This window comes from Mastomys coucha, unplaced genomic scaffold, assembly GCF_008632895.1.
Source record: "Mastomys coucha isolate ucsf_1 unplaced genomic scaffold, UCSF_Mcou_1 pScaffold16, whole genome shotgun sequence".
NCBI classification, from domain to species: domain Eukaryota; kingdom Metazoa; phylum Chordata; class Mammalia; order Rodentia; family Muridae; genus Mastomys; species Mastomys coucha.
Window position 1 is genome coordinate 86210220 of NW_022196898.1, and position 12818 is coordinate 86223037.

At 47.1% G+C, this 12818-nt stretch overlaps 1 protein-coding gene across 4 annotated transcripts in view; it reads left to right on the forward strand.

The window, feature by feature from the left end:
• Tspan5 (tetraspanin 5) overlaps positions 1–12818 on the forward strand; it is a 166444-nt gene that overhangs the window by 131173 nt on the left and 22453 nt on the right. Inside the window, exon 2 of one of the 4 annotated variants that reach the window (XM_031375655.1) lies at positions 5688–6624. The exons of the other annotated variants lie outside the window; for them this stretch is intronic. Within the exon in view, the coding sequence (XP_031231515.1) occupies positions 6577–6624 (48 nt within the window). The 5' untranslated portion in view covers positions 5688–6576. The remainder of the gene's footprint in view (positions 1–5687; positions 6625–12818) is intronic. 4 annotated transcript variants of the gene reach the window in all.

A 12818-nucleotide genomic window follows, 5' to 3' on the forward strand; every position in this document is an offset into this window, starting at 1 on the left:
CACCAGAAGAGGGCATCAGATCCCATTACAGATGGTTGTGAGCCACCATATGGTTGCTGGGAACTGAATTCAGGACCTCTAGAAGAGCTGTCAGTGCTCTTCACTGCTGAGCCATCTCTTCAGCCTGGTGGCACATATTTTTAGTTCTATGCTGGAGAGGTGGGGACAGGATCCCAGAGTCAGGCTAGAGAGCTTCAGATGCCCATGAGAAACCCTGTCTCAAAATCATGAGGTAGACAGCAGCTAAGACATGATATTCGAGGCTGGGCGGTGATGGCGCATGTCTTTAATCCCAGCACTTGGGAGGCAGAGGCAGGTGGGTTTCTGAGTTCGAGGCCAGCCTGGTCTATAGAGTGAGTTCCAGGACAACCAGGGCTATACAGAGAAACCCTGTCTCGCAAAAACAAACAAACAAACAAACAAACAAAAGAGAGAGAGAGAGAGAGAGAGAGATGAATGATACCTCTGGGCTCCACATGCAGGCACATATGTGCAAGCAGACTTTCACAGCACTCCAAATATGTGAATCCAAATGCAAACACACACACACACACACACACACACGTGCACATAAATATAATAATATGTTAAAGAATATTGAAAAAAGGCATCACTCTATATTTATGGAATGCTTCTATAATATATTAAGTAGATTATGGAAAATGTACCACTGCCCAGCAAACAGGAACCTTCTGAGACAAAGCCTTCCTTATACAAAGTAAGACAACTTAAGTTCCCCGAACAGATAAGTCCATCCCTCGAAACATCTCTGTTGAATACCAATCTCCTCTTGGATCGTGGTTAACTGCTGCTTCAGCCCTGTTAAGCCTAGGGATTTGTCCTGGTGGAATCTCAGAAATTCCCCTTTTAGAGCTCTCTGTCTGGTTAAATGCCAGATAACACAGCATCTGACAACTCCTTTATGAAGAGCCCATGTCTGGCTACTTCGAGAAACATACTGGAAGGCATTAAATGAACTAATTGTCTATTCTTGCAATAAATAGGGAGTTGGTCATTTTGAAGATTTTTTTTCCTCGTTATGAAATACAATTATGTTTCCATTTCATTGGTTGGCCTCACATATCTTTTCTGATGAAATAAAAAAAAAATTTCAAAATTGGCAGCATCTCCCAAATACACGGGATGCCGCCATGTTCAGAAAAGGATGGCATACCCACCTTTTGTCAGGGCCTCTGCCAGTCAGTGGAACATTTTTCTTGAGAACTGAAGTTACATGGCCCAAGTCATTCAGGTACTACCCAGCAGAACTGGATGAGCAAGAGGAAGAGGGGCTACAAGTATCTATCCGTACAGTAGCCCAGTCTGTGGCCTACAGCTCATGGGTCTGGACCTCTGACATGGGGCCCTAGCAAGGTGTGATGCAGGATCCCTGCCTCTGTGGCTTACATTCTAGGAGAGATGCTTGCTGGAAGGAGGTCACTGCCAGGAACTGCGTCCAAATGCCAGCAAGAAGCGGCAAGCGCCAGCTACTCAGAGGGTGGCAGGAGACCAGTATCTAGCATTCTACAGTTTGATTGTTGTCATAGTGAGGACTGAACCCAGGGCTTTGTGGATGCGAGGCAAATGCTGTTTCTGAGCCCTTGCCCTGAGATGTCCCTTTTGGACCTGAGAACCAGGCTTCCTGAGCAGGTATCATTAGACTCTCTATGAAGTAAGAGAGATCTACATAGGAGCAGGTTGAGGACATTCCAGGAGGCGGATGACGAGGGTAGTGCCGCTCTACCTTCCTAACTGCACAATCCCCTTGTCTGAGGCCTTCGAGCCTTCACCAGGCCAGATCTCTGGGTTCAGAGCGAACCCCAGTCAGGTGGAGGGCAGAAAGTGGTTGAACCTGCTGGGTTAATGTCAGCTGTATTCAGAAAACCCCAGACAAAGCTGTGACGTTTTGTCCAAAGGAGGAGGCAAGGACTCTGAGCTGAGTCAAAGCGGGAACGATGTTAAATGCACTCTAGCCGTGGTGAGCTCATTACTTCCAGTTAGTGAACACATAGCCTGTGATGGATCCCGATGCTGGACGTAGGAAGAGGGAGCAAAGTGTGTGAGTTCTCAGACTCCGATGCAGGAAGGGTATGTGTATACTCATAAAAGACATGCCTACGGTAATCCTGCACTTAGTGCTGGTGGGAGTGGTTGTGCATTGGGGAGTTCCCACAGCGCCCCACCCTCGCCGTTTCTGTATTTGGGATATTTTTACTATTCAAATCTGTCTTCAGTCAGTTTAGGTTCATATGGATTTTCACCTTGTGTTGGGTCTCTCCTCTTAGCTCTTGAGGTTTTGTTCAGCATAGAGCACTGCTTCCTTTGGGGTGAGCAGGTAGAGCATCCTTTCTCTGGGTGGTCCTCACATGCAGTGGGCTGGGATCCTACCTCTTGGTCATGCTCCTCTGGCCTCCCTATAGTCTACCCTCTCCACCACTGAGAGGACACTTGAGGAGCCATAGAAAGTATGCCTGGGGGCTGGAGAGATGGCTTGGCAGTTAATAGCCCTTGCTGTTCTTGCACAAGGCCTGGGGTCATTTTTCCCAGCTCCTACATGGAAGTTCACATCTTTCTATCACTACAGTTCCAGGGTATCCTATGCAAGCATTTGATATACATGGTACAATACATATATACATGCAAAGACATAAAATATAAATAAAATAAAATTTTATTTATTTATTATTTTTTTAAGATTTATTTTATATTTATTTTATGTGTATGAGTACACTGTAGCTGTATAGATGGCTGTGAGCTATCATGTGGCTGCTGTTGATCTCAGGACCTCTGCCGGCCCCTCTTACTCTGGCCGCTCGCTCCGGCCCCACTCGCTGTGGCATAATACACTGTAGCTGTCTTCAGACGCACCAGAAGTGGAAGTCCTATCTCATTACGGGTGGTTGTGAGCCACCATGTGGTTGCTGGGATCCGAACTCAGGACCTTCGGAAGAACAGTCAGTGCTCTTACCTGCTGAGCCATCTCGCCAGCCCAAAATAAAATTTTAAATATTTTATATTTTATATATATTTAATAAATATATATGTATTTTAAAAAGAAAACATATGGACTGTATCTCTTTTCCCTTTTTGGGTGTCTGTGGAGTTTGAGATCCACTGCCCATCCCTGAGTCCACACTTGCTGATAGTTCCAGCTTGTTGTCAGTCCTAGCTGGCTTACCATGTGACCCACACTTCTATCTGGGTTAGGGGGTCAGTGCACAATTATAGGCATGCCCACCATAATATCCACCTTGTCCACTTCTAGTGCCCAAACCTTTCACGTAGAAGGAGACCGTTGTGCTCCTCCTCCTCCTCCTCCTCCTCCTCCTCCTCCTCCTCCTCCTCCTCCTCAGTCAAGACTTCCTTCCTCCAGCCTTCCCTCTCCCTCCAGGAATGTGAAGCTCTAACTCACAAAGGGCTGGTGTGGCCCTGAACACCAGCTGCACAGGCCTTCACAATTGTTCTAGTGGCCATCACTAATGAAGGCCATTGGAGCGTTGATTGAGTGAAGGACGTAGCTCAAGTCACGCCCTTAGAATTTTCCTTTGAGACTGACACTCATTCAGTTGATGTGTACCCTGGGGTCAGACATGGGGGTTGTACCGTCTGTCTGTCATTGCACCAGACCACCTGTAATGGCAGCATCCTTCACTTTGTTGTTCCTCTCTGTCTTTGCCAGCCCAGGAGCTTAGTTGAACCTTCTGCTTTCTTTTCTTTTTTTTTTCCTTTTAAGATTTATTTATTTTATGTATATGTACCAGAAGAGGGCATCAATTCCATTACAGATGGTTGTGAGCCACCACGTGGTTGCTGGGAATTGAACTCAGGATCTCTGGAAGAGCAGTCGGTGCTCTTAACTGCTGAGCCATCTCTCCAGCCCCGACCGAACCTTCCGCTTTCTTACTGAGCCCTTGCTGGGTCTCCGCATACCTCCTTCTCATGCACAGAGTGTAGTTCTTATCCATGGGGTTCTCAGAAACCCATCAACAGATCCAGGGCCACAGTGCCTCACTCCTCTGCTCGCCTGATTCCAGGAGATCATGCTTTGCCGCTTTTCTTTCCTCATAGCTCTGCTAGTTCCACCTCACCTCCTAGACTTCGAAACTTTGGGGTGGCCAGGCGGTGGTGGCGCACGCCTTTAATCCCAGCACTTGGGAGGCACAGGCAGGCGGATTTCTAAGTTGGAGGCCAGCCTGGTCTACAGAGTGAGTTCTAGGACAGCCAGGGCTACACAGAGAAACCCTATCTTGAAAACAAACAAACAAAACAAAAAACGCCCAAAATTTTGGGGTGCCTCTGCCCTGAGACAACCTCTGCAGGTATCTGCAGAGGCCAGAAGAGGGCCTCAGACACCCTAGAACTGCTTGATATGGGTGCTGGGAACTGTACCCGGGTCCTCTGTAGAGCAGTGCTCTTAACTGCCAAGCCCTCTCTTGTCCCTGAATGGCACTTTAAGTGTGATACTCAAGAAAAGCTGGAGTTGTAGCTCGGTTGGTGTAGTGCTTCCCCGGGGTTCTCAAGGCCCTGGGCTCCATCTCTGGTACATAAACCGGATACGATGCTCTATACCTCTAGTCCTGTCACTCTGGAGGTGGATTCAGGAGGGCCACGAGTTAAAGGTCATTCTTGGCTATGTAGTTGAGGCTGCATGAGATCTTGTCTCAAAGAAAGGAAAGTGGGAAGTGGGGAAAAACAAGAAAGGAAAAAATATTGTTCACACAGGGCATAGTGGTGCGTGCCAGTAATTCCATCACTTGGGGTTAGTGTGGGCAGGATGGTTATAAATTCTGAGGTCAGCTTAGGCCACATAGCAAGACCAAGTATTAAAAGCAGTGATAAGAAATATGATCTTTAAACCGTGAGTGAGGAGATGAACATTATTTTAAGCCCTGGCTATTCCATGGCAACAAAAGTCAGTAGTTAACTAAGATTTCTAGTGAACTGACCATGTTCACACTTCTTACTACATAAAAGGAGGCAAATCACACCTGGTTTGTTTCTGATATCAGAGACGAGTGACAAACGATTTCCTTGTTTGGTGCAAGAATTAGGTGTTCTCCCTCGCCTGCTCTGTCTGCTTTTCTGCCCATTATTGCTTAGTTCCCGGCAGAGGTGGCCTCCCTGACTGTTGCAAGGGAGAATTTTATGGCTGTTAACAGGGGACAAGAGGACTCCACTTCCCAGAATAGGAAAAAGCCCTTCCTTGATCCTGCGTGTGCCTTTTGGGTTTCCAGTGTCCCCTGCCACTCTGTCGCAGCCTCTGCTACTTGGCAGACAACTCCTGAGGACAGCGCTTGTCATTCAGTAGGGCATACCAAGAGGACAGGACTTACAGCTTAGCGGCCATGTGACCTAGATACAAATCCCTCCGGGGGAGGGGGGACTTCTCCCTTCATTGACTTGTCAGGTTGGCCTCTCTCACTCTTTGTTTCCCCACCTGGAGAACCCAGCTGGTAGGTTTGTCATGAGGGTGAAGTAATGCAGGCCTCCCAGGGCCAGACTTACTCGGTGCTCAGCAGGGTGGCTCTCAGGCAGGGCCTTTTCCACAACAGGCCCACCAGCTGCTTCCATGGTCCCTAGCCATGGCCAGCACAAGGCCTCTCGGTACAGAAACGCTTGAGAGCCTGAAGGACAGGTTCAGTCTCACCCAGACACCCTCTTCTGTTTTCGTCATTTGTCACACACAGGGATCCTGTTGACCAAGTTTCTGTATCTCCACACTTGCTGACATGGCCTTCCATCTCCGAGCACATGGTAGACTCTTGGATCTCTGCCCAGTAGCCTCTCCCTGTAGTCGGGCTGTGGACTGTCACTGAATCTGGCTCCAAATGCCCACAACTGACAGAGGCCTTGGCATCTCTACTTGAGGCTGCAGACTACAACAAGATAACACACTGTGGACTAAATGACTGATGATAGCCCTTCGTCCCTCACCGTCCCGAAGGCTGGCTGTCTAGATCGAGGCCCTAGCCGGTTCCATTCCAAGAGAAGGCTGTCTGTCATCTTGGTCTGCAGATGGATGATGAGTCCTCACTGCATCCGCACAGGGCAGGATGAGAGAGGGCGGGCTCTGCTCTCTACCTCTTCTCACAAGGACCCCTTCCGGGTCACTGAGATTCTAGTCTCATGACCTTCTCGAAGCCTAATATCCTTCAAGACATCATCTTTAACAACTGGCGGTGATTATGTTTCAACATATTAATGGGCTGGAGAGGCGTTCAGTCCTACACTGAGCCTCAATTGCTATTTCTGTTTAAACATTCTGTTTAGGACTAGAATGTTCCTAAGTATATTTTTTGACTTCTGAATAGATACATGAAAGAACCTGGCTAGTGGCAAGGAACACAGGGACCTTAGTGGGGACACTTCTGGGTAGAGCTGTGTCTGCCGGGCAGTCGCTCACTCACTGTGTCTGTGGGCGGGGACTGTGTCTTCCCTCCCTGTGACCAATGCCAGCCTGTGGAACTTGGCCAAGCTGCTTGGTTGGCTGCAAGATTTTGTACAGGCTTAAAAGATGATCACACCCCCTCTTCGTCTCTTCAAAGATACCTCATGAAGATTTTTTTTTTTTTTTGAATGTGCAAGGAAGGATTACTTGAGTCACTGATGAACTTTCTTGACAAGGTAAAATGGAAGGGATCGTGTGCCTTTGAAGCAGCTCGCTTTCCTGCTTGTGAGCTTTTCTAGTAGGTATGAACTAAGCTGCTCTTACCCCATCCCATCTCCTGACAAGCTCTCCTGGCAGTCCTCATCCCCACCACCACACACCCCCCCCCCCCAGCAGTTCATCCATCCAATAGATGGAGACTTGAGTTTTTATGAAGTGGCTTTGCCATGGCACACTCTTGGAGGGTCGTTGATGTGTTTCCATAGTCCCCTGCCTGGTCCTTCTGTGGACATCCTTCAGAAACACATTTCCAGTTCTCCAGACCACCCCCTCTATTGAGTAGCTGCATGTTCTTTGAAATGTCGCACCCACCATTGTCAGTAGTGGAAGTGTCTCTTTCCCTCCTATCCTAGGGAAGTTTTCAGGCCCCCCCCCCCATCACAGTAAGGCCTGGTGTATGGGGAGTGGGTGAATCAGGACCCAGTATCATACATATCTCAGTGGAATTCATCTGGTCTGGGTTTGTACACATATGCCTGCCTCTCTGTTTCTCCACCAGCCGTTGGAAGGAATGTGCTTGTGTATGAAAAGGCAGGAGAGTCCCAGACCCCAGGGTGCATTCTTGCTATTTTTTTTGCAGTTCTTCTCTGTGTGGGTTGACAGAAGAAACTGCAGCCTGCCAGGTGGCACACAGAGGCTGCTCTGTGCTGGCGCTGAGGAAAACCACAGACACTCCTGAAGTGTATTGGCTCGGAACACACCGCAGCTTTGCCTTTTCTGTTTCTGGCGCTTGCAAAGGCAACTTCTTTGAAGAAGAAATTGTTACCCAGAACCCTTTGAAGAAGAAATTGTTACCCAGAACCCTTTCTTGCGGAGCCATGAGGGAGACGCTGCTTCAGTCGCAGAGATAGCTGGGCAGACGAGGTGCTGGTGAGGCGGTGGGGACGAAGGTTGGCAGATGTTTCCACACCCTTCCAGAGACATACTGTGTTCATCAAGCCGTCGGACAGCCGGAGCTCGTGGGGACCGACTGGAGTTGAGCAGCCGTACAATGGCCATTGCAGACGAACTTCTGATTCCAACAGCCACCATGTTCCATCAGCTCCCTGGCTGCAGAAGTATCCAGCTGCTGCTTGTGCAGGGTCCCTCGATGTCGTGACTTCTAGGTCTTCCCCCTCCTGCGGTGCCACTTCTGGGTACCCCTAGAGGCTTTTTACCTAGTCCTGCTTTTACTCACTCTTGGTTCTCCCCTCTGCCTTCCTTCGTACAGCTTCTTCTATTTTTACCTCCTACCCTGTCCTTCAAAGATCCAATGAGCGAGCTCCAGATATTGGTGCCACACTGAGTGAAATCAACAGAGTAGCCTCAGATTTCCTTAGGCATCAGGCAGGGCAAATACTTGGATCAAGAGATTCCTCTCTGATAGCGTATGCGTGCATGCATGCATGATACATGCATTCGTGCATGCATGCCAGTGCGAATATTTGTCTTAGGGTTTCTGTTGCTGAGACAAACACCATGACCAAAAAGCAAGTTGGGCAGAACAGGGTTTATTCAGCTTCCACTTCCACATTTCTACTTATCTCCATAGGAAGTCAGGGCAGGAACTGAAGCAGGATCTTGGAAGCTGGAGCTGATGCAGAAGCCATGGAGGTGTGCTGCTTACTGGCTTCCTGCTTCCTTGCCTGGCTTGCTCAGCCTGCTTTGTTACAGAATCCAGGACCACTAGCCCAGGCACCTCCCCCATTGATCACTAAGGAAGAAAATGCCTTACAGCTGGATCTCCTGGAGGCATTCCTTCAGCTGGCCAACTGTGCTCCTTCCTCTCTGATGACTCCGGCTTGTGTCAAGTTGACATACAAACCGAGCCAGCACATCCTTCCTCTCAGATGCTCCCGTGGATGTGGTGGCATCCCTTTGTTCTAACAGAATAGCGATGCGGATGATAGAGCTAAGCTCTCACTGGTTTCTTTTCTGTGCCAGGTACTTCGCAGAGTGTTTGCTTTTACTTGATTTACCTCGTTCTCATACTAACCTTATGGCATATATGGTATAATCTCACCGATGTGTAAATTGAGGCTTAGGCAGGTGAGGCAGCTTGCCTAGGATCACATAGGCAGTAAGCAGAGAAACTGAGATGCAAAACAATTTTGTCAGATGAAAGATAATAAGTGCTAATGAGGATGTGGAAAGGGGATCCTTGCCCAGTGTTGGTAGAAATATGAATTAGAACAGCCATTATGAAGAAGAAAGGAATAGGGGTCTCTCAAAAAACCAACCAACCAAACAAACAAAAAACAACAAATTAAAGCTAGGAGCCATGTGAAATGGCATATGCAGGTAATCCGAACACCTAAGAAGCTACAACAGGACAATCACACTGAGTTCAAGTCCTGCCTGGATTGCACATTGACTTTGAGGCCAACCTGAGCTACAGACTGAGACTGTTTCAAATGAAGAATTAAAAACAGAACTGCCGTGTCTGGGAAGGTGGGTCAGAGGGCAAAGTAGTTACTCTGCACGTGCAAGGACCTGAATCTAGATCCCCAGCATCCGTGTAAAATCAGGACAAGATGGCACACACTTATAAGTCTAGCACTGGGCCGTCAGAGACAAGATTCCAGGGTCTCACTAGACAGAATAGCCAAAAATGGTAAACTCCAGGTTCAGAGAAGGACTCTGTCTCAGAAACAAAAAAATGATGGAGAAGCAGTTGAAGGAAAAAGGTCTAGTGTCAATGCCTGGCTTCTACATACTCCCACACAGCAGGCTGGCACACATACAATCGTGTTCCCCAGCGATTCTGCTTCTGGTGTCAATCCCAAGAAACTGTAGTCAGCACATTGAAAAGACATTCATTTCAGCACATTCAGAATAGGGGGGAAAAAAAGAACAACTGATGTGTCCATCAGCTAGAGTGTGGATAAAGAAAATGTGGGACATATGCACAGTGGATTACTATTCAGCCATAAAGGGAACAGAGTCCTATGTTTATGAAAGCATGGGTAGAATTGGGAGAATTATTTTGTCAGTGAAATAACTCATATGCATAGAAGAAATCCTACATGATATCACTCATTTGAAATGTAAGACATTGATTTGTAGAAATATAAAAAGTTGATTTAGAGAAAATGAGATTAGGATGGCAGCAGTCATTAGGGGGGGTCTGGAGGGCTGTGATGGGGAAGGACTGAGTCCTAAGTGTGAGTTAAAAGTTCTGGTGTGCCTGTGTATGGCACAGTGACAATAGAGAACACACCACGTAATGCAGAAAGCTATACAAAGGGATTCGATTGTTCTGATCATGGAGAAATGTTTGAGACAGGTGTTTACTTTTAATTAAACACTACAGTGTGTGTATTTGTGAACACGTTCCATGGGTATCCCATCAGTGCACACAAATTTTATGTTTTTAATATCGTAGCTTAAAAAGTAAATAATTTTATTATTCTTGAGACAACAAGGTCTCACGTAGCCTAGGCTGGCCTTGAGTTCACTCTGCAGCTGAGGATGACCTTAAACTCCGAGCTTCCCACCTTCGTCTCCCAAGTGCTAAGATTACAGGTGTTTGTACCCCTGTGCCCATGTGTGAGGGGTGCAGATCCAACCCAGGGCTTTACACATGCTAGGCAAGAGCTGTCGGCTGAGCTGCCTTCCAACCCGGGAAGAAGAATCTGTAAGCTAGCCGTTGTTTGTCTGGGCTACCCTACATGCTGTGTTTAGGCTCACAGGGAAACTGCAGAGTGAGTACGGTATGTGAGAGTGTGTCTCTAGAATGTTCTCTTCCCATGGTGGCACCCAGCTTTTTCTGAGCTGCTGGAGTACCAGTCTATCTTATACCTGTGTCTCATACTTGTGAGCTGGTTCTCTTCCTGTTGATACTGCTCCAGACACCTCTCCTGAACGTGTCTTCCTTTTCAACACGTACTGGTGTCTGCTGAGCTCTGCCCAATGCTTTGTGGATAATGAAAGCCTGTTTTTACAGAAGGACTGTTTCTTACAGCTTCAAATTGATGTACCAAAAGCTAGGTGTCCAGTTTCTGGATGGCGATTTGTGGGAAACACTTTGTAATTGACTGATATGTACCTTGTATTTGTAGTAGAGCTTTATGTTATAAATGATTCAGCTTTCCTATTTGCTGGGACAGCTGTAATCTGGGCTACATTGCAGCAGGAGTATGAGGCAAGCTTATGAATGCGTACTCCTCTCTCTCTCTCTCTCTCTCTCTCTCTCTCTCTCTCTCTCTCTCTCCCTCTCCCTCCCCCGCCCCACTGACCACCATTATTTTCCTTTATTCTCATCTCTTCTCCATGTTTGGAATCTTCCTTCCTTGTCATGCTTAACATTGACAAGCACATGTGTCCAGTCACTCCACGTCTCCCTCCACAGACTCAGCATCTCAAGGTGGTATTTCTGACTTCTGCCAAGATCAACACCTTTGGCCTCACTAACCCCTCTCTGTCTGCAGTATACAGGTAGAAAAAGAATAAAAACTTGTCACATTCCAGTGCTAGGCCATGTGTGTGCTTAGAATGTCAGCTCTGGCCGTGGAGGACAAGTCGCCAGAGGATGGTTTGTGTTCGTTTTTAAAAATAAGCTTCAAAATTTAAAAGTTAGTGTTTAAACTCCAAAGCTGAATTTTCAGCTTAACATGCAGAATGCTAGTGTTGCTGGTCATGTAGCTAGCTCCGTGTTAGTGTTGCTGGTCAGTCATGTAGCTCCAACCCCTCCAGGTTTTGTCCAGACTGCTCGACTCTGATAATGCTGAGTGGAAAAGCAGTTCTGAGGAATGAGACAGGGCCAGCCTTCATTGCTGTGGACATGAAACATCGGCTAGCCAGGAGAAGTACTCTGTTGAGATGTAGTACTTCTCTCTACTTGTCTGATGCCCCTAAACAGTACTCCTGTCTTTCCAGAGTAGGGTGTGAGCTTTAGTTTTAGACTTTGTATGCTTCCTTAAAAAATTCAGGAGCATCAAAGCAGGAAGGACTCTTTGGATCCGGATTAAAAACCCAAATGGAACTTCCTCTTTTAATCCTTGTTAGTTTTTTTTTCCCCCTTGATATTTTGTGTTTTGAGGTAGAGTCTTGTATGGCCTGGCCTTAAACTCACTATATACCTAAAGATGACATTGAACTTCTAATCCTAGCACCTCCACAGGGAGGCCACAGGCTTGGACGCCCACTAAATAGACGGGATCCCTCCTGCTTTTGTGGTGTTTTTCTTAAGTACCCCCTTTGTATTTCTCCATGTGGTAAAAATTAGCCTGACACGTGATTGCACATGGCTACATGGTTCTTGGGTGTGCACTTTCAAAGATGTAGTCTCCACGGAGAAATGCCTGTCATGAATGTCTGCATCCCAGTGGGGGGGATGTGAGGCTTCCCTGCTCTCTGGGGCTGGGAGGGGCTCTGGAGAAGCTGGGGAGCACTGACAGAGATGAAGAGGATGAAGAAGAGGAGTCCTCCCAGAGGAAGGTAGGCTCCACAGGTTTCTGGTCAGCAGGTGGCTGATGTTTTCTCCTCACAGGCTCCGCAGGGTTCACTGCAGATCTGAGCACCCACTCTACACTTGGCACACTTACCTGGGACCTTACAACTGTGATTTTTCTAGCTCGCATTATCATTTATTCTTCAGCAGGCATGGACTAGCACTTCTTCCTAATTTGTCATGTCCAGCTCCACAGAATCAGAAGTTCAGGGAGAGCGCATCATGGTTATGACACCAGATAAATGACGCCTTGGCTCCCATCATTTTTGTAATCTAAAATCAGGAATATATGTGGTTTGTTTTGAAGTCCTGTGTAATCAGAAATAGACCAGTTCTCTGAAGCAGGTGTTGAACACACTGACAGCTGAGAGCATCAGCCTGCTTTCCCTCCACATCCAAGAGTCTAACCTCATTCCAGGTGACAGCAAACATAGTTAATATACTGTATTCTTGAAGAGTGCTGAGGGTGGATGTACTATATTCTTCCCAGAAAAAAAGTATAACTGTGTGAGGTAATGACTATTATATGGATTTATTCATTCCAACACACACACACCACACACTTTTAAAAATCCAGCTTATTAGGTAATATAATTTTTACTTGCTGTTTATATTTTGGGAACACCCCTCATGTCTCTGTCTCACCTCTCCCTCTCCCCCCTTCTCTCTCTTCTCTCTCTCTTTCTCTCTCTCTCTCTCTCTCTCTCCTCTCTCTCTCTC